This window comes from Falco peregrinus, chromosome 13 (assembly GCF_023634155.1).
Source record: "Falco peregrinus isolate bFalPer1 chromosome 13, bFalPer1.pri, whole genome shotgun sequence".
Lineage (NCBI taxonomy): Eukaryota > Metazoa > Chordata > Aves > Falconiformes > Falconidae > Falco > Falco peregrinus.
This window is the reverse complement of record NC_073733.1, coordinates 14,977,260-14,998,811: the sequence shown is the minus strand read 5'-3', so window position 1 is coordinate 14,998,811 and position 21,552 is coordinate 14,977,260. Positions and strand designations below refer to the sequence as shown.

The 21,552-nt window shown below is 45.5% G+C and overlaps 1 protein-coding gene across 6 annotated transcripts in view; it reads right to left on the bottom strand.

Moving 5' to 3' along the window:
* The window catches only part of DOCK11 (dedicator of cytokinesis 11), an 85,266-nt gene that overhangs the window by 6,925 nt on the left and 56,789 nt on the right, over window positions 1-21,552 (bottom strand). For all 6 annotated transcript variants that reach the window (XM_055817888.1, XM_055817892.1, XM_055817889.1 and 3 more), the window contains 17 exons: window positions 20,346-20,457; window positions 20,154-20,220; window positions 19,606-19,653; window positions 18,948-19,090; window positions 18,188-18,303; window positions 16,223-16,360; window positions 12,043-12,225; window positions 11,263-11,376; window positions 9,403-9,618; window positions 9,264-9,321; window positions 7,669-7,775; window positions 6,555-6,677; window positions 5,560-5,673; window positions 3,635-3,781; window positions 2,382-2,592; window positions 1,850-2,040; window positions 1,091-1,191 (listed from right to left, as the gene is read on the bottom strand). In XM_055817888.1, the coding sequence (XP_055673863.1) occupies window positions 1,091-1,191; window positions 1,850-2,040; window positions 2,382-2,592; window positions 3,635-3,781; window positions 5,560-5,673; window positions 6,555-6,677; window positions 7,669-7,775; window positions 9,264-9,321; window positions 9,403-9,618; window positions 11,263-11,376; window positions 12,043-12,225; window positions 16,223-16,360; window positions 18,188-18,303; window positions 18,948-19,090; window positions 19,606-19,653; window positions 20,154-20,220; window positions 20,346-20,457 (2,189 nt within the window). The remainder of the gene's footprint in view (window positions 1-1,090; window positions 1,192-1,849; window positions 2,041-2,381; window positions 2,593-3,634; window positions 3,782-5,559; window positions 5,674-6,554; window positions 6,678-7,668; window positions 7,776-9,263; window positions 9,322-9,402; window positions 9,619-11,262; window positions 11,377-12,042; window positions 12,226-16,222; window positions 16,361-18,187; window positions 18,304-18,947; window positions 19,091-19,605; window positions 19,654-20,153; window positions 20,221-20,345; window positions 20,458-21,552) is intronic.

The window sequence follows — 21,552 nt, the reverse complement described above, 5'->3', positions numbered from 1 at the left end:
TTATTTCCCCCCTCCCCCCTTTTCTCCAACATTTGGGACAAGTCACATTCTAGGAGCATCCCTGGCACAGCGGATCAGGGAATGGGAAGGGATTCCAGCACAGGTATTGGGCTTTCTGCTGGAGCTTTTTCCAGCCTGGATCCTCAGCAGATGGGACACATGCACCCGCGGTGCAACACCATGGTCTCACAGCTTCACCCCTGCCTGTAGGACCACACACAGCTTGCCGGTCCCAGGTAAGCCCAACCAGCTGCACATCGGGTCACAAGCCCAAGGGATGCCGTGGTCAGGCACAGAGGGGAAATGAATTGTACAGGGCTTGACAGACTTGGATGTATGTGTTGTACCATGTGTGCTTGAGAGGTTAAGTTGCTAACAGCAGATAAATCCTCCAGAAAGAAATTTAGGTCATGGGGGCTGTAATATTCTTTTCTTGGTTACTGGAACTTTATTTTTTTTTTTTTTAATAGATTCCAATGAAAATACAAGCATGACTGGGATTTTCTGGGATTTTTTCCATACATAGAGATAGTGCTTGCCCTTCTGGCTGCACTGCAAGGCTGGAAAGTAAAACCGCCTTCCCTCTGCTCTGCATCCACATGTGGCATGTTTGCAGGGCTTCTTCCTGTCTTTGTTCCATGGTTTGCTAGGTTACTCAGTACAGTGAAGGAAAATAGGATTGGCCCAAATGCTGCTTTCTCCATACAGTGACCAATGAGCAAAACGGGAGTCACGGGGAAGTTCAGAAAATAGTGTGCCAAAGGCTCATCATCCTGAGGTGAAGCAGGAGCTACCTGATTATATCTTGGGGGGACACTTTCAAGTGGGAGCTAAAACATACCCTTAAGGGACCGGAATTAGAAAATCTCCCCATGGAGATCACAGCCCTGAGCTTGGGAACTCTTGACGTATATAGTTACATTACTTTTTTTCATATGTCTGAGCACCCACAACGCTGTGAGACCTGGATCTTCATAAGGCACGTCTAAGCATTCAGCATTTGCTGATTTTGGAGACAGACAAAAATATAAGTAAAGCAGGTACTATGTTCCAGCTGGCTGACTAGTTTTTATTATATTAGAAATCCTACCTGAACATTTCTTTTAACTCATTCACCTTCTTAGTAGGATATTTGCTGGACTGGCTGTCACTTAGGAAAGCTCTGGCATAGGCCAAGGGACCAGCATTAACCTGGAACCAAAGAAATAAGAAATTATGCTAGAACTTTTGTTGCGTGGCTAAGGGCAGTTGTGAAGGGAGTAAAAATTAAAAAAAAAAAACCCAACAAAACAGAACCAGCATTAGCATATCATTTGAATGCCACCAACTCTGCATTACTAACATCACCGGAGGCACCTGAAGTTTCAAAAGTTATCAGTTTTTCTATCTAGGTTTTATAAGATTAAAAGATAAATGGAGACAAAAAGAGAGATGCAATCTGTTTCCTCATACCTTTCTCTTATTTGCATTTGGAAAAGCAGTGTGGTCTGAGTCTTAAGGTCATTTATCCAGCTTGAAAAGTCAGGGTTACAGAAAGGCTATTTGGGCCTGATATTTGCAGTACATAACTCTTGCAGATTATTTCAGCATTCACCCGTGGCCAGCTAATGTGCAATTACCCTTGGACTTGACACTGTAAACACCGCTGGACAAATTGCTTACTACCACGACCCATCTGCTAATGTCCCGCTATATGCGGCAGGGAAAGCTGCGCTGGCAGGTTGATGGTTGCAGCGCTGCAAATGAGGTAGTTAATGATTTCTGGAAAGCAAATGTGTTGCGTTGCAAAAAGATGACTCACTCTGAGATGGGTATATAAACATAATTCTGAACAGACATCCAGCCTTACCTGCACGGAAACACAGCCTTGCAATTTGAGCTGCAGCTGGATCATGTCAACATCACCAGCAGAGCAGAGTTTCTGCAGCTCTGCTGTCTTGTCTTTTATTTCATCGGTAGCAACGTCAATTGGTTTTAAATTAACCTGATGTTCATAATTGACTGGAATTCTCTTCTTTACGTACGGAAAGGAGTTCAAAGCTAGCAGAAACAGCAAAGGGATTTTATAGCTTGAAAAGTCATGCAACAAATAGAAGTACTCTTCATAGAACATATACCAGCAGATCCTTGCCCTCAGGGTTTTACTCAGTGTGTGTGAAAACCTGGACAAGGCTGTAATTTACCAGCACAATTTATTAATTTGTAAAAACCTGCAAACAGAAATACAAGGTAAATTCCCCCTCCCAACCAGAATATTGTATCGTCATTCTGTTTATGTGGCTGAGAGAATTTCTGACTCTGACTTGGGATATTCTCATGAGCAAAAATAGTCTAAAGATAGTTGCTGATACACACTGTCATGTTCATATGCTTGTACTTACTAGTTAGAATGGTCCTTTTTTTACATTGTTCTTCCACGCTTCCATGCTTTTTTCCAGATAAAGTATAAGGAGTTTCAAATACAAATCTATTGATATTATGATTTCTTTCAAATTCAGTCTTTCTTTCGGAGATTTCTTTGTCTTCAAAATAGGGCTTCACGTAAGTCACTTGAATATGAGCATACTTAGGATCAAGGTCTTTAATGTTGACCTGTGAAATAAGGTGGTTACTCACTAGAAGAACAAAGGTTAATAACTTAACTTAGAATTGGTTAGTTTACCCACACAGATCCGATTTAAATGGATTCCCTGCTGCCCCAGCCCCATTGCAAACAGGGGAATGACACACCAAACACTCCCTTTGGCCTCACCTTGATGTCTAGACCATCGCTAGCAGATACACAAGACAAGGAGGTGTGGCACAAGAAAGAACTCATCAGATGCCAAACAAGCTGCATCTGGAACAGGGAGCCATACTGCCTTACCCGTCACGCAGCACACGCCTTAGCCACTCAGTCCTTCTAATATGCCTGTATTGCTCCCAGGCCATGAGCTCACACAGTGCTGTGCTGCAGCGTACAAACCTGCAGGCTTGCACAAAGCAAGCTTTGGGATCACCAGCACTATCTTTGGTAACCCAGACATACCCATGGTTGCAACTTCAGGGTGTGAACAGCCCTTGCAGGGAGAAACAACGGTTATTCCATAGGAAAAGGAAGGAGCTACAGCTACAGGGCCCCACAAGATTTAGACTGGCAGTGTCAAAGCAACAGTAACTCTGCTTCCCATCACCTGCTCCTCTGTGCTGGCTCTTAAACGCCTCCCAACAAGAGGGCTCAGTGGGATGTGGATTGCAATTTTCCACTCATAGTTCCCAATTTATTCATTTCCACCTGGAGCCAGATCAGCACCAAAACTGGTCAAGCTGTGCAACACGTCCCCACAGGAGCATGAGGCCGCGAGGCACAATTGGGAGCAAGGTACTTTGTGGAAGAGGGTGGGAGAGAAGGCTCGCTCCTCCCTTCCTACTGGCAGAAGTAAGGGATGCTCTGTGGTCTCCCATCTCCAGCTCCACAGAGCAACGCTCATCCTTCTGTGCTCCATTTGCACAGTGCTTAGAGCAGCGCAGCCCCAGTCCCTGACCAGTGTTAGGATACAAGCGGCATTTATGTCACGCTCATCAGTGCACCTCGAGTATGTGGCCTTGATGTTCACTGCCAATAGCACTTTGTTAGCTTGTTCGTGCAGTTTACCTTGTTAGAATCCTGGATAATCTTTACAGTCTCTGACCCAAATTTTTCTCCATAAAGTTTCAGAAGTCTGAAGGAAATCTCCGAGAGGCCTGTCAGCTTGGGTTCCTTATAGATGTATTCCTTCCCATCTTCTTCTTCAAAGAACGTCTAAAATTAATCACAAATGAGTATCGAGGAATGGCTGGGTTTCTTTGCTTGGAAAACTTGATTTTTGATTTTCCACTTTGAAAGCAAGCATCTACTAACATTTCAGAAAGTCAAGAAGGTCTAGACAGTTATGGCTCACTGAACGTGGCCTGTTTTAATGGGTTTCTTTAAAAAACATGTGAAAAAAAATCGTAAAATTCCTCAACCAACACAAACGTGTCATTGCTGAACACAGAGGCTTGCACATGACAGGGAGAAATCTAAACAATATGGAAGATGGGTTTGGCCAGAAGCTGGCTTTTTGGAAGGCTGGAAAGAGGCAAGTGGAGAAAATTCACAAAAAACATAAGGCATAGAGGAGGAGCAGAAAGATAAGTCGAGGAAGCCCTGATAGCAGAGCCACATGAACAGTCTGAAAAGAAGGATTTTGTGTAGGCTGCAAGGGACTTCAAGCAGTAAATAAAGAAATGGGTTTCCTGTGTTTTGATTCCTCTCGTTTTCTGGGAAGTGGGATTTGGTGTATTTGCTGCAAGGAGACAAAATTGCATTAAAGGTCGTGCCTGCATCACCAGTCCTCCCTGTAATGGAAACAGCATGAAAGCTTCATGCTTTGGTGAGCTGTTCCAGTCAGAAGTTGTGATAAAGTGTCAAAAATATCTCTGTGTAGCTGGCGTATAAAGCCGGCTAAGCTTTAAAGTGCAAAACTGGATCAAGTATTGGTTGTCAGGATGAAGTTTTACATAGCTTAATTTTAGGGGCTGATCCAGTAATTTCTACAGCTTCTAGAAAACTAAGCTAGCAGTTGTTTCCTTTTATCTATCGCTAATCTTATTTACTTTTTACATATCCAAAGTTGAAGATGAGGACAAAAATAAAACCTATGTTTGCTGCAACAAAAGTCAATGCTCCCATATGTTGTGCATGTAATGACAATGGTGTTCAGAGGCACAAACTCAAGATGTTTTCAGGGGTATTCATTGTCTCCTCTAAAGGAAGGAACAAGGAAAGGCAGGGCTAATATAATTTACATAGCATTTTCTAAAGAGGGATCCTGCATCTCCCCCTTGGTTATGGGTCCACAAGCAGAAGCTGATAGTTCAGAGACACAAGGGAGATGAGGGGTAACACACTTTATTAGATTAACTGCTATAGCTGGAGAAAAAAAAAACACACACAGCTGCTTTCAGGCTCAGAAGGCTGCATCGGATACTGTAAGATCATGCTCCTTCTTGAGACTGAGCCCCAGATCTTGTCCATTTTTCCAGCTACCTCAGCTAACAAAACCCCCTACCTGTCTCTACAAGTACGTAACCAACACTGATACGTATTTTGCCTCCAGCTTCTCCCGGGGGAGAAGAGCAATTGTCTGCAGACAAAAATGGCTGTTACTGCTCCTGTTTACATACCATGGTTATATACTATTACTGTTTATACACCATACACGCTAAATTGTGTTTGTGTAACTTCTGATAACTATAATTACACTCCTACCCTCTCCACCCCCCATGTTTTCTGAACCCATTAAGCCATTTCCTAACTGCTGCGTTGTTTGATGAAAAGCCTGTGAGCAGAAACAAACTTCATAATAAATCAAGTGCTCCTGGAGAGGGACACAGACCCTCATCTCAAGGGTGCAATGCTGCAACGCTCACGCAGACGTGCCAGTGGCTGCACCAGAGGAGCCAGCAGGCTTCTCAGCTTCAGGTCTGACACTGCGGCAGCTTTAGGGGCCAGGATGCCTGGTGAGGGGTAGCTGGTGAGCCAGGGTATATACTTACTTGTCCATAAAATGCCACTCTGAAAAAGGTTCCAAGAAGCCTCTTCCTTGTGTGCATTACTTCCAATATCTTAGCATATGCTCCATGAAGTGTTCTGTACAGCTGAGTAAGTTTCTGGAAATCAAGTCTTGACATCATTAAAGCAGAATTTTGCAAGCAGGAAATTCTAGCTAACACTGAAAGGTATCTGAACACAATCCTTTGGAGAATTCAAACTTGAATTTCTGGAGAGGTTGAACCCATGCCATTTTCTTTGAAAAAGGAGTCTCAGTCTTAAGCACGTGCTTAGCTTCAGGTCTGAAAGGTACCACAGACTGCAGTAACACCACTATCCTTAGAGAGAAGGCTGAGCCTGCTGTTTCAGCCTGTTCCCTGACGGAGCCTTTAAGGGTAAAGCAGCTTGCAGTATTTTACCCAGAAATTCTATTTTGATTAAACACAGTTTTAAGATGAAAAAATAAATCAAGGCTTCTCTTAGCTTCAATTCTGTAGTTGGATGCTGCCCTGGTGTGGAGGGGATCAACTGTTCAGCAGTCGAGCAAGAGCCTCACCAAAGCAGGGGTCACAGCAGGTGCTGGGAAGGAGCATGGTGGAGGGCTGGTAACAGCCTCCTTCCCTCCTCTCCACTGGCCACTGAAATGCCTGCAGGTCTAGTCCTTCCTCTGAACACTTCTCCCTCTGTTTTTAACCCTTCAAACCCTCACGTCTCAAAAAAGAATCTGGCTTTGATGCGTATATGGGATGATGACAGCTTTATTTTAGCAGAAGGAAAGTGGGAATTATTCACTAAATATGAGTCTTCCGCGTCTTTAGTTTTAATAATTACCCTCCAGACCACTGCTTTCACCAATTTGTTTAATGACCAGCAATGAAGCACAGTTTGTGCTTCACCAACACCAGTTTATTAATTTGTAACTTCAAAAATAAAGTTCCTGTTTTTTTCTTAGTGATCTAGAAAATCGCCTGATACATGCAAACCAGTTCAAAACACCTACCTCAAATTCACGCCGCTTCTCATAAATAGGAATTATCAGTTTGGAAACTTCAGAAATTGTTTCATAACGCTCTGCTTTCCACAGGCCATCTACACATTGCTCCAGGAGCTCCACCAGGACCTCCTATCACAGCGACCAAACGGGTGTTGTTAATAACACTCAAAGTTAGAAGAGAAAATCATTTTAACTTCAGATACTTTAATAGGTCCCAGTATAAGCAGTCACAGTTAAATAAGTTTAAACCCTGTGTGTTCCCAGCCTTTTCAAGGGCATTCTAAATTGGGGAGGGTCGCAGAACAAAGGAAAAAGGACAAGTTATTTTTCAAAAGTTCATTCATTCTTAATAAATCATTAGCAAAATAGCCAGCAAGTATGCCTTGGTTATTTAGCCACATCCTCAGGACAATGCCAAAACTCTGGGAGGGAATGGAGATGACAGCACTGCAAGTCAGAAGTGCATGCCTGAGAAACATGTCCAAGGAACATGTGTGCAACAGCAGTAGGATGTGATGCTAAGGATCCTCAAGCCTAGTCCTGATGAATGGGCAATCGGGCAGCTGGGCTGCAGGGCCACCTTGCCCAGCCACGTGGGCCACCCGATGCAGTTGTACAGGGATGGGGCAGAATTGTGAGACTTCATGACTCATGGGAGGATCTACCCGCTTCCCCAGTGCCCTGCTATGGTTTCTGGATTGTTCTGCTAACTAAGTGTCCTGCAGCACAGCTCTAACTCAAGGGGAACCTGAGCTGACCTCTCACTTGGCAGGGTTGACTTGCATTCTGTCCCTCCTTGGAAATACCACGCTGTGCTGCCCTGTGCTGGCAGCATTAGCATTTGCATAACACGGCGGGCAAAGATTGCGGTGCAGCTTTTTCACTCTCAGTGCTAGAAATGCCTTTCAAAAGAACCAAGAACTTACACCAGTTTTACTTATCTGAATTGCATACAGAAAACCCTTCAATGCAGATTTCTCTCAGGAAATTACCGTGGAACAGTCTTCCTTACAGATGCCGGCACACAAGTCTAATTTGTTAGAGCTCACACGAACAAATTCTAAAACTTAAATCCTAATCAGCTATCAGATATCCTGTAGTCTATACTACAGGACCTCACCTCACTGTAATGTACATCCATCATCCCACCATCTTCTTTCATTGCACCTTCTTCATCAATGTTGGGAGTAATTTTCCTGAAGGCAGTGCATCCACTGGGGAAAAGTTCTGTAGCAGACAAAAGCAAATGGATTAGTCGAATAACATATCTCAAACGTGTCATGCTTTAATGGCCAGGGAAGCAGTCTAGCTGATAGCACTGAGCCTGACAGCTAACAGGGGACCTGAGCCCCATTTTTGCTACTGATTACCTGCACGAGACTGAACACATCAGAACCTCCCCAGCCATTTGCCGTGGGAGTCATTCCTAGTATGGAACTAACACCAAGCACAACACATTTCCCAGTGTGCTATCTGGAAGTCATCTTTAACCGACCTAATCAGCTGCAACCAACCGAAAGTCAGGAGAGAAGGACAAGGGTATCTCTTTACACAGAAGATACAAGAAGCAAGCTGCTGCTGGATGCTGGAGAGCTGGGTGGTAAGTGAACAGGACTGTACACTCCTAGCAGAAAGCAGAGCTATGTACCCCAAAGCTTTGGGTAGTTCAGCCTGTACTGAACCCTTTCCAGCCTATGTATATGTAAAGAGCACCAGTGAGAGAGATAACTCAATGTATTCACTTGATATTCCTTTAGATTTGTTCCTCTTTTGTTTCTTCTCCTTTACCACCGGTTGTGGTAAGCAGCCTCCAGGGTACAAATAAAGAATTGCTAACTTTTAATGCTCTCCCCTCTGCAGCCATGTGAAAGTTGTATACATATCAGAAAAACAAGTCCTGATTTTTCCCACTTAGCCAACATGAAGTAGAGAATTTGTGGGGACTCCAAGCCCCCTGAGCAAGGCACTTAAGACCTTTCCAGCCAAGGCAGTGCATGTGATCAGCTCATATGTAGCCTTAACCTTCTGAAATGTTAGGTGTCCATTTCAACAATTACTCCCTTACACGGAAACGAGAAATGGGGTCAATATATCAACTGTGGAACAGATATTTAAAATAAAACCTGCGAAGTGGTGTTACTTGAAAACACACAAGTCTGTCCTTCCTTTCTGTTTTGCATCAAACCACAATACACTTTTTTTCTGATTGTTCTTTACATATTTGTATAGTTAGGCTATAGTCTCATTTTTTGACTGAATTTTGACTGCTTTATTCTATAGTTTTCTGTACTGTCTACAGTGATACTTCTGATGAACATATTGACAGCCAGTTTTTAACATGGGCTTCCCCTGTGAGCACATTTCCTAACGTAAAATACAACTGAGCATTTAAACCAAGACATGATGTGTCAGTTCTTATTTCACTCAGCAACATGCCAACACGACTGTGTGAGCAGACCTGGCCAGCCTAGTAAATGCCTGTGTATGAACAATTGGATTCCTTTCTTAAAAAGTGCTCATCTTCTTCTAGCTTTATCTACTGTACTTTTTTTTTTTTTCCTTTTTAGCTTGTTTCTAAAATGTAAAGTTTTTTTGGTAAAAAAAAAAAAAATAAATTACCATATTGAGAGAAACTAGTCTTTAAAAAGACTTTGATCCCTCCCAAACCCATCACTGCATAGTCTTCCCTGCGCCTCCCAAACAGCACACACTTACTTTTCCGGTGGAGAAACTCTGCAACGAGAGCTGCTACATGAACATAACACATGGCTGCCTGCAAAGTACAAAGGGGAAATTAAAATGTCATCTGTACATCTGTCTTGTTGTGCACCATGTTTTTAATTACATGAATTACCTCTGAAAAGTCTCCATTTTTTACATGTATTTTTGCCATACTGTCCAGCCAAGTTTTCCGGAGCTCTGGGGTACTTGCATAAGATTTGGCTAAACTGTACTGTAGATCTATCAACATTTCTGGATCCTTTTCATGTTCCTTCATTTGAGCTGTAGCCATAAGCACCGTACGGATTCTCTTTGTCAAATCTTTGACTTCAGAAGGAAAAGCAGTTGCCTGACACAAAAAAAATCTGATTAGAAGCAAATACAGAAAAAAACAGGTGTTCCAGGCTTTGCTAAAGAAAGGCTGCCGCTAGCCTTCCAGCCAACATTCCACTTGTTGCCCATCTGAAAACACCGAGAACACAGAGATAAGACTAATTAGCTTTTACTTACTGAACCCACACTGCACACAGTGTGCAGTATTTCGTATGCAATTAGAGGCATTTCAGCCTGGGTGTGCACAGGGCTAATCTCTCCTGTTCATGCCAGGATGCCAAGTTGGCAGTTCCTGTGTTAGTGAGGCAGGTACTCTGGCATCCTGAGGAGCTGGTGTGAGAGCGAGACAGAAGTGCTACATGCATGCAAATGTTCTGGGACGGGACTGTAAACCATGCCTAGAGTATTTTTTATGTCATTCAACATCCAGCTTGTTTAGTCTCTGATGTGGTCACTCTTCAATTCCTAAAGCACCATAGGCATTTGTTGAGCTTCCCACCACAGGAATGTAATAAATAAAGTTCTGTAATCTCCAATGACAGAAGTCCTACGTCCTTTCTGGGCCCTACCCCATGGCTGCACCATGTCCTTGGGAAATAATTTTAAGTAAAAGTTGTTAAAAGAGTTTCCCTTGCAGCGACTTGTGCCGACTGCCTCTTGCCTGCCACTTTGCAGCTCTGTGAAGAGCCTGACCTCCTTGTCTCCGTAACCTCCCTTTCCATAGTGGAAAGCAGCAGTTAGGTTCCCCCTCAGCTTCCTCTGTTCCATCATAAGCCTGGCTCACGTTCCCTCTCCTTGGGTTCCTGCCCCAGAGCTATCTCTGTGGCTTACACAGCATCCTCTCCAGTGTATAGAAATCTCTCCTCTTGTACTGTTTCACTTACAAAAATACATAAACTGCATATAATGATAGTCTCGTGATGTAAAATATGAGCAGCAAAGTATGGCGCAGTGAAACCCTTATAAGCACCTGTGTACAGAGAGAACTGATGTTTTTTCCAGGTATATCCTAACTATAAATTTGTTAAAATTCAATACCTAACTGAGTTTCCCATTCTACCGTTAGGTCCTAGGATAATCTAAGAACTGTAAAAATGCTTCCTTTTTGTCTGTCCTACCCTGGCATCTATGCTGTGTGCAATGGAGCAAGCTGCAGTGACAATGTATTGTTCAATGTGTTGGGTAGAAGCTGTTGACTCTAGTGCAAAGATGCACAATTATTTCTCAAACACAACCATTAATTTCTACGGAAGAGTGCTTTCTTAATATTACTGACAATTAATTAAAATGAATTCCTGTGAATTAGTATCTTCAGGCAACGTAAGTACCAGATCCTCCTTGTCATTACTCTCAAAGCTGGAAGTTCTTGGAAGGCTCTTTGGACAACCTTGCAAGCAGCACACGTTACAAAGCATAACCTGAATTGCAGAGCTCCCTCCTCTTGGCATGAGGCCTCACGGATGGAGCATGACCTGCCTGTGCAGCTGACCCTATTGCTGTTGGCATTAATACTTGTTTACTGAGCAAATACAGCCCGCTACGAGCTTATAGGTCATAGTTCAAATTCTTAGCCTTACCCTTAAAACATGATTTCCTGAAGTGCGTCACCAGTCTTGCATTAATGGCTGATAGTACATGTGATATAGCATCTCCAACTTACCTTCATAGGCCTGTCACTGTTTGCAAAGTTGTTAATGATGAGCAAGGAGTCTTGAAATCTTGTCCCACCGCTGAGTGCCACATCTGCTATTAATTGGCTCACTGCAATAATTATCTGTTGGGACAGGGTAGGGCCTTTATTTAAGCAAGCCCTAGTAGAGGAGTTCTGTTGTCACAGTTCATGGGAAAACATCGTGTCTTTCTCACAACGCAAGCAATGGTTGTTGTTGTGGTTTTCCTGTCACATCTCCCAAGGACAAGTACTCCCCAGAGGACCAAACTGCTTTGCTGAACAGCGAGTTCACAAAATTAACAATATAACAATTGTAATACAAATCCTGTTTGTACATTAGTTACCACCTTCTGTGATTCATTACAACCCGGATGCTATTCATCTACCCCACTAGGTATCTAAATTTTCTTCAAAAAACACAATGCTGCAAAAGTAGCTCCAGGAAAACCTCTTCTCCTGCCTCAAAGGCAGCTCTTCTTGCTGTCCTTCCCACCCCATCCCAGCCAGCCTCAAGGGCAGAGGTGTGCCTTGTGTCTGTGATTCCAAAAACTCAACAGCTTGGAATACTTGATGGCAGTGTATTTTATTCAAAGGGCCCTGGGCCACTCATTGGAAGCAGGAATTAGGCAAAGCCTGGAAATCAGAAGGCTTTTTCTCCATATAACAACCGCAAGATCCTCTGAAGATATGACGTGACATAGTTATACTGACATATCCGTTCATTAAACCTGAGGTGTCCTGCTCTCTAGCTTTTCCCCGGTTACTGACCTGAAGATGCGTTCTCAGAAATGTTCTCCTTTTGGTGAACTCAAAATTATTTCTCATCAGGAGGTACAGAAGAGCAGAAGCTTCATTCCTCGTGGAGGAAACCTTGGAAGTGCAACACTTCAGGATCTCGTAGCAGAGGGCAGCACACATGTTCACCCTTCCCTTGAAAAATGCTGAGGGAAACTTCACAAAGAGGCATGCATTATTAGTATTAGAAAATACACCACTAAATTATACCCACAGGGCTCAGAGGGGCAGGGGGCAACACACTGGGCTGCAGGCTGGACAGCCTCAATGAAACTTCTGCCAGAGTTCTAAGCCTGAAAGTATTTGTGGGAATGAATTCAGGGTCTATTTTGAACCATATTTCCTAGAGCAATGTGAACTTTGCTGTCGCACTGTTTGGGGATGTGCTTGTGTATATCTGCCTATCCCCTCCTCTATCAACATTTGGGTTCATCGGCAAACTCTCACCAAAATGGAAAGACAGCACTTTCATGCTCTTACAAAAGCCATAAAAACCGGCAGCAGGGCAGAGAGGAGAGGTCCCATGGACATTCCCACCTGGGAATGTCATCTGGGACATCAGAAAATCTGCCGGAGCCCACCCAGAAATCAGACCTCACTGGGAAACATGACCTGTGATGCTCGCACAGCTAATTCTACACGTCCCCTCAGAAAAGCCTAGAATCATGCCAGCGCGCTCTCAGGAACGCAAACAAGAGACCTGCTTGTCCCAGAGAGCCTGGGACCTAGTGACCTGCCGCAGCTCCCCAGATGGAGCTGGTCCCAGGAATCAGCAGGACTGAGCCAAACCACAGCGTGAGCGCCCTCGGTTAGCAGTGGGGCTCGGGGGTGAAGAAAAGCAGAAGGGGAAGACCAGCACCGCACGCAGCTGTAGCACGTCGATCACCTTGCCGAACACCCACTCGAGCATGTCTGCAGGGACAAGCTCTGCGGTGCCTGAAAAGCAGGCGGTTGCAGCAGAGCCCTGCCCCGGTGGGCAGCAGCCCCCCTTGCAGGGCTGGCTGGGGCTGGGGACCAGCAACACATGCCTGTCTGGCGGCGGTCACCAGCGGTGGCTGGCAGGGAGGTGGCACCTCACTTGGCTTCCTTCCACTGTGGCCGCAGCGGGCTGGGGACAGGGAAGCAGAACAAGGAAAGGTTTTGTGCTGGCACGCAGCCACCTCCACAGCCACCGCAGGGACCTGGCTGCGGAGGGGTGACACCAACACCTCCCAGAGGGAGCGGGGGCTGTCGGGGCATTGCACAGCGGCACTCTGCTTCCCTGCGGCAGCTGGGGACCAGCCCCAGAGAATTGCCTGGCACAAAGAGGCAACAGAGACAATCATGTTTTTTATCGGTTCAGAGGAAAGATGTGCTCTGCTCATTCAAGACCCAATGGTCCTCCAAAAGCAAACGTGCAAACAATTACAGAACTTGTTTTGTTCTTTGCTTTCTTGCCACATTTTTTTTTAAAGTCTTTTGCCTATCAAGTAACCAGATTTAATGCAGAAAGCAAGCTATTTTTAGGACAGATTTTAGGATGCAAAATAAATGTCAGGAAGTTTTTGCGCTCCAGCAACCATTTGCTGTGACCCTAAATAAGGGGGGGGGGGGATTCTTCTCACTGTAATTATTACAGCACGGTAGAATTGTTTAGGTTGAAAAAGACTTTTGAGATTATGAAGTCCAACCATTAACCCAGGACTGCCAAGGCCACCATTAAACCATGCCCCTAAGTGCCACATCTTCACATCTTTTAAACACCTTCGGGGACAGTGACTCAGCCACCTTCCTGGGCAGCCTGTTCCAGTGCTTCATCACCCTTTCGATGAAGAAATTTTTCCTCACACCCCATCTAAACCTCCCCTGGAGCAACTTGAGGCTATTTCCTCCTGTCCTGTCGCTTGTTTATCGTGTACTGGCGTGAGCCCCTCGGCCTGGCCTGCCCAGACCCCCCTGCAGGGCCTCCTGCCCCCCAGCCTGGTGTCCTCTGCAGACTGACTGGGGGTGCGCTCCATCCCCCCATCCAGATCATGTAAAGAACTAAACGACTGGTCCCAGCACGGAACCCTGGGGACACCCCATGCGCCAGCGGGATGTCACCCCATCCCCCACCACGCTCTGGGCCGCCCAGCCAGCTCTTAGCCCAGCACAGAGCACACCCTGCAGTTTCTCCAGGAGATGCTGTGGGAGATGGTGCCAAAGGCTTCACTAAGGTCCTGGCAGACAACATCCACAGCCTTTCCCTCATCCACTAGGCAGGTTACCTTGTCACTAACTATGAAAAGCCATAAAAATCACAAATTATCCATTCTAGCTGCATCAAAGGTATAACTCACTTTCCGTTTTCTGGAAGTTGACACTAATTTACAGCTAACAGTGATATGCAACCCAAAGCAAAGCAGTGCAGCTTTCACACTTCAAAGCAAACTTGCAGGAAGACATGCATCCTTGCACTTGTCATGAAATGCAGTGACACCCCCCTGCTATTTCATTGTCACTTCAGGCCTTTGACAAGCCCTTCAGAGGACGTAAAAGGAAGTTTGGGACTCGCGGTTATGGAGCTGGCAAAGAAAACACTTCCTTATAGATACCATCTGCTGGGCTCATATCTTGCTTTTACAGAAGCAACACTGTGTCCCGTCGTAAGGGAAATGTGAGAAATTAACTGAAATCAATTCTTTGTATCTTTGAAGGCCCACAATGCCAAATTCCGCGTGGATCCAGGCTGACATCTATCCAAGAAAATCAAGTTGGTGCAGCAGCCAAGAGCGCAGCCTGTGTTGCTGCAATCGGCGCTTTGGAAAGCGAGCGCGGGACCCTCAAAGGTCCCCAGGGTTTGAAGGCTGATGGTGAGATCAAATCGAGCAGGTGTGTGGGTTCGGCTTCATGTTTCCACAGCCACAGAAAATGTGCCAGGGAGGCAAGGAAGGTCTCTTATTTTCTATAGGCACAAAACAACTATTTCTGCCTAAACAAACTTTCAATGAATAAGGGGAAGAGAAGCGCAGAGAGACCGAGTGGGGTGCGTGCAGATCTGTGGCAGGGTGGATCTCAAGGCTAAGCAGATCACAGGCAAGCAGAAAACTCAAAAGAAAAGTTGAGCCATAAACACGTATTGGACCTTGTAGAAAAATGGGATGATTGCTGCCAGTGCCCCATGGAAAAAACATTTTGTAGGAGACCTCGGTCCCTGGAGCCAGCCAGGCAGCCAGCAAGACTTCTGCGTTTTCTGCTTCTCACGCATTTGCTTAGAACAACCCAAACCTCAGCCCTAGGCACAGTCATAATAGCTCATAGCTTTGCTGTGAGTTTATAGTAAAATGTACACAGTACGGATCCTTTCCACCTTTGAAAAACAGTTCAGCAGTCTCTTTCTTTAATCAAACTTTGCTCAACAATTAGTGCAAGATCTCCTTTGGAAATAACACTTTGCTGCATAACATTCACATACTGTGCTCTGCCTGGCTGCAATCTCACACCACATGCATTTACCTCATTAATGAAGTGTTGCATTCAAGTGATTCGAGAGGTTTGAATTAATTTTGAATTTATGATAACCGCGTAGCTTGGAAGGAACGGAGTTTGCCTGTACGCCTGGTCTCGAAAATGTACTTATGAGAAATGGCAGGTTTTGGCAAACATGAAGGGCAATGTCAGCAACAGCATCAGTCACCGCTCTGAATGGTTAGCTGCAGCTTTGATGCTGTTTGAGCTCAGGAGATTAAACAGCCTCACTGGGTACCAGGGCTCAGAAAAGTGTAGAAAGAGGTTCAGCAAGTACCCTCTTTCAAATGCAGTGGGAGAGGAGCAGCTTGTCAGAACAAGTATTATTCAAGCAACAGCACGTCAGCAATATCGACAGTTTGGAGCAAAGACTCAAGAAGTACCAGCTTTTTGTCAAACAGATACTAGTCTTTAACAGCAGTTTTGCGACCAAGGCAAGTGAGGGAATGCCTCATGATTTCTCCTTTTGTTTCCTGATATCCAACAAATAATAAATAATTGCTGAAACAGATTAACCTGGGCTGGTTTCTAAACCAGTGAAGAAGTTGTTTTCTAAAACACATCTCCAAACAGCACAAAATAGCAATTTAACAGGATTTTATAAGCATACTGGTCTCTTCCACCATACTACATAAATTCTTCTGCACCTTTGGAGTCATGTACATACCTTGCTAATGAAAGCTCTCAGAGAGGCGAACACATGCTTAAGAGCTGCTTCTGACTGCCCGTTTTTGAGAAAAGCCAGGTGAATATCAAAAACCTTCTTCATGAGTGGATTGTGGCCGTCATTGCTTAAAAGCTGGGTCTGGAAAGCAACGAGAGAATTTGTTTTGCAGAAATGCTGTGCCTGAAGCTGGAAATGACAGAGCTAATTTTGCATAATTAATCACATCAATTCTTAAGCCAGATAAGGAACAGGGCCTTCCATAAAAATATAACCAATAGATGTGACAAGTACAAACTTACACTAGTTGGTCAGAGGTTATTTTTATAGCAGAGAATAAACCAAAAATATTTGATCACTTTCGCATTACTAATTCCAGAACCTAACTCAATAATCTGTACAACTGTCACCGGTTGCCTAGAGTTATTTTAAATAAAACAGAGTGTTACTAGCATAACTATCACACTGTTTTTTCAATTTCTTTTTATTTGTCCTGATAAGTGTTTCATTTGCAGCCCAAAAGAGGAAGAGAGAAGGAAGAAGAAAAAAAAAAAAAAAAAAAAGACTACAACATCTTTTCACTGGATGCTTCATAGCTGTGGTAAGTCCAGTACGTCTCCCTTGTCTCCCACAAAGTTTGGACAGTTTGCACCTTCTTGGAGATATGGTAACATGGAATTACCTGGAGAGGGTTAATACAGTTTAGTGTCAGAGTCATCTTGCCTGTGCCTGCTGTTCCCCCTGAAGCTGCTGCATCGGGGCCACCCAGCAAGGATGTGGATGCCCCATACTGATAGGAGACCACTAGTCCCTATCTCATTGCCAGTCCAAGCAGTTCTTGGGCTGGCTCAGATTTCTCTTTTGACATCCTACACACATCTTGTAGCAGGGTAGGTTTAGGATCCATACTTTTTAACTCTTTCACTCTGGCAATAAGAACAGCATCAGTACTTTCACTGCAGTACAAAGCACGCTTCTGTGCGGTAACACCATATGACCATAAAAGCAAAGCAGAAGCCCATTAAAGCGGAAGGGAATGCAGTCTATCCTGTGGTTTGAAAAGCACATTGTTTTGTGGTTCAGCCATATTCAAGAAGAGGCAACTGAGAAAGTAAAGCAAGTTTTAACTCTTGCATCTACATCCTTCTGCTGTTGCCAGACTTGTAAAGAGAAATTTAACGTATGCACAAGGATGGCTTTTTCGCTCTGGAACAGAAGTAGAGGATATGATGACCTTCTTCTTGTTCAAGCCATCTAAAAAGGAAACTTTCATTATGTTTACTCTGAAATCTGAAGTTGTTCTTGTGACATTATGCAAGACATGTTGCTATTCGCAGGATTCCTCCAACCACATTTTGAGGAAGACCTTTCCTGGAACAGTATTTCAGTATTTTGCTGCCAGCCTGGGGTTCTATTCACCACAGAGGCTTTGTTCTTGTAGGCTCCAATGGCTGTCAGGAGTGTGAAACACTATACGCAGGAGGAGACTTCGACCAGTGGTACTGGTCCTATCTGAACTGGTAACCACAGCTGGAATGGCTCAGCCCCAGAAACATTAATGTATAGCAATTCCAAGAAAACTGGGCCACACTTCTGGGCAATTTATGGTAGAAAACAGTGACTGTTCTAAGAATGCTAGATTTTCATTTCCCTTTCCTTTAGTCCCTCCTTTCTCTGTGATGTACATTTCCTCTTACTCTGTTTTTGCAATGCCTACACTCATAGTATAACATCCACATAATTTTCTCTGGTCTTGCAGTTTTGAAGAAATTGCAAGATTGCTTGAGCGCATAATTGCTCTGAGACCCTGTGAAACGCTCAGCATTTCAGAAAACAAACAAGCTGCAAAAGATTTGCTTTTGCAAAGTCTTCCACAATCTGCCACTCTAGGAGAATGGATCACCCAAATCAACATGCATACAGAAATGCAGCACGCTTTTCTACAACACTTTTGATTTCAATGCTGACCTTGAAACTCTGAGTGAAAAAAGAGATGGTGTCCAGGACTGTCAAGCACACTTCGGTGGCAATATTGCCCTCCAGTAATGCTTGGTGCACAATATCTGCTTCTGAGGTTCCTGCATCTGTGGACAGAAAGCAAATCAGGAGGAAACTGTTCAACACTCCAGCTCCCACACAATCTAAATGCTGTACAGATAAGGTTCTCCCCTTGCACATCACTGCATTTGGGAGATGAGGTAAGAATAGCAAGATGCTGGATTTGCCAGCTCCGTTCAGCGAAGCTGCCTCAGCCTGATGCCAACTGAGAAAACCCATGTCAGTATTTCCCCTTAATCTCACTGTCTTTAAAGCCAGACAGAGAATGAGGTGTCCAAGTTGTATCTGCTGAAGGGAAACTGCAAGGTGCTTCAATGGAGCAAAACTCATCCATGTGGAGAGACTTAGAGCAGATCCCAGCCCAGGTCTCTGTGCAGGGCAGCTCTCCTGCCTGCCCAGCTCACTACCCAAACCAAGGTGTCGCCTGTGCACACACTCAGCCAAGGAACTGAGCCGAGATGGGTGAGAGGAAAAAGCCATGTAAGTCCTAGATCCCAGGGGTGACTCTTAAGGGGCTGGCTTAAATGTCACCCCCACCAGTCTAGGAGTGTTGCATGTAATTCTGCAGAGTTTGAATATCCTGAAGCAACAAGCAGCGAGCGGAAAATGGCTACATGCAGTTTTCAGCAGGCTAATACTCCATGGTCTCGTCTTGGTCTGCTGTACATACTGTGGTTGAGTGTGAAGGAGGTCTCCAAGCTGCCCAGATGCTGGAGTCGCACCTGCATCCCCCCAACTCTGCTGCGGAGCGCTGGCATCGTCTGGGATTTCCTATCGGCTCCTGTGTGCTTGGATAACCAGGCGTCGTGCACCCTGCAAGGGGAAGCAAAGACCACAGGTTTGGACAAGCAGCAGTGGCCACACCACTGCAGGATTACATGAGGCATCTGGATGGAGACCTGGCCTCCCTCCAATGCGCTAACCCGGTTTATCCTGGGAAATCCCAGTGGGGCTGCCCTGGCCTTGCCTGCACTGGATGGCCCTACAGCTAATGAAACAGCAGCGCTGCTGCGCAGGGAGCAGAGATGCAACTGTGACTTGTGCTTCACCTCCAGCTGACTGCAGGGGACAAAGCCAACCTGCGACACAGCCAGGAGCACTTGGGCCTGGGGGTCTCACGCAGGAGCTGGGGGGAAGGGAAGGGGCAGGGTGCAAAGGTGAGGGAACCCTGTTTGTGGCATGGTGCTGAGCAGCGCCCCATCTCCACAGGCTGCCTGTCTGCTTGGGTTTGCCCGGCATGGGTGTGCACGCTCCCCTCCTGCCTCAGCCACGGCAGGGACCACGGGGATGGCCCCCCCACCAAGGCCCCGGACAGAAGAATACAGTACCTGGCAATATTTCTCTTCCCCACGTATCTGAAGTGAAATAAACACACCCTAGAAAGAAAATATGTATCCGTTACAGAATCTGCAGACCAGGGGTGAATCCAGAACATTTCACATCTATTCTGTCCTTGTCTGCAGACACACTCTGCTGTGCATGAAGGTTTGGGTCTGTATTTACAAGTCACTTGACCTCACACCTCCTGCTTCCAAACCCTAAAGAATATCCCTGTCTCCTAACCCATCCGTTCCACCAAACCTGCTGCAAAGCGGAGGTTGTGGTGGTTACGGCAGGAGGCTGTGCCGTGAGCCCTGCTAGCCTATGGACTGAGCACAGGGCAGTGCTCCTTCACTTCACCTGCTCCCTCGATATACACCTCTTTCTCCTCAAGAGGAAGGAAAAGCATCTCATTACAACCTGGCCGGGCAGCTCTAGTGCTGCAGAGGACTGCGTGCACCCGGCGAGGCACACCAAGCCACATTCATGTCTTCGTCTTGGCCAGTGTTGCCCACCCAAAGGTGCAGTGCTTGAATCGCAGCCTCATGATACTCACTCCAGAAGCACAAGGACGTTGATCAGCTCTTGGGGGGAGAATTTGTTCCAGTAAGCTAAAAGAGTATCTGAAAGAAAAACACAACAGTGCACTGAGATTTTAAAAAAGTGGAAGGAGGACCTTACAGACAAAAACTGCCAGTGATGGTCTCTTGTCTTTCTGGCTGTCCCCCAGGGAGCAAAAGCCACCAACCTTCAGAGATCATCTTCACAATGTAGAGGTAGCACATCAGGAGCGTCCGGATCTCAAACTGGTCCAGCCGACTGCAGTGTGACACGCTGCTCCTCGTGGAGCTTCTGCGGATCTAACGGGACACGGAGGTGACGTGGAGGCCAGTGGCCCGGGTGCCTGGGCTGTGCCCAGCGAAGTGCCGTGCAGCAGCATGGGCACATCAACCCCGGCACACACCAGCCGTGCCAGCATTCCTCCTGTCCCCCACCATGTGCACCTCCCCAGCACCGTCCTGTGAGTCATTTCATCCTTTTTGGGTTACTGCCCAAGCAGTGATGAGTGGTCTGGGAATCCTGGACACATGGCTGGACATGCCTCTGCCCAGAAAAAAAATGTCTGCGCAGAGAACGATGACTTATTCAGCAAAACACACGGCAGCCCTGCTTTCACTTCCCCTGCTCCCTGCAGCGTCTAAGCTCCTGGACATTTTTAATGTCAGTTCTTGTCAAACAAAGTAGTTCGTTCGCTGCCACAGTTTAAGGCGAGAATTCAACTTTTCGTTAAAGACACACATACACTTCAAGACATCATGTCAGTTACTTGATAAACCAGGAAATTTCAGCTCAAGAAACTCCCCCCTCCCCCTCCCCGATTTTTGGAGGTTCCTCCTTTTTTTTCCTCCTGCTTAGTGATTTAGGCAAAGATGAGTGAAATCCTGCTGGTGAGTCAATCTGTGCGGGAAAGGTTTGGGCATTCTGTGGCGGGAACAACTTCTAAAGCTTTCTTTTTTGCATTCTCTGTGCTCACCCTCGCCATACCCTCCAACAAACGGATGCAATTAAACTCTAAGCAGGACACTTCTCCTAAAGCTGTGCCTCACATGTTTGGATAGCGATCCTCAGATTTTATTTGTTGTTTATTCGGGGACAGGCTGTGGATGTGAGTCATAATAAAACAGAATTAAACATTCAGTTTGGAGTTGGAGATACAGTGCTATAGCCAGAACTTTGCTGCTGACCACACCAAACTCTTCAAGTCGGCACACAACTCGGGGAACAGGTCCACCTCTGTAGAGCAGCATTAAAGCTGTGCTCCTCCACGTGGCATTGCTTTTACATGGTTTTGTGGACATTGCATTCCCTAACGGAAAAACTGTTCCCAGCAACTCTGAAAAGCATGTTTGAGGACACAGAAGAGGACATCTAGCTGTGGGGAAATGCTGAGCTGC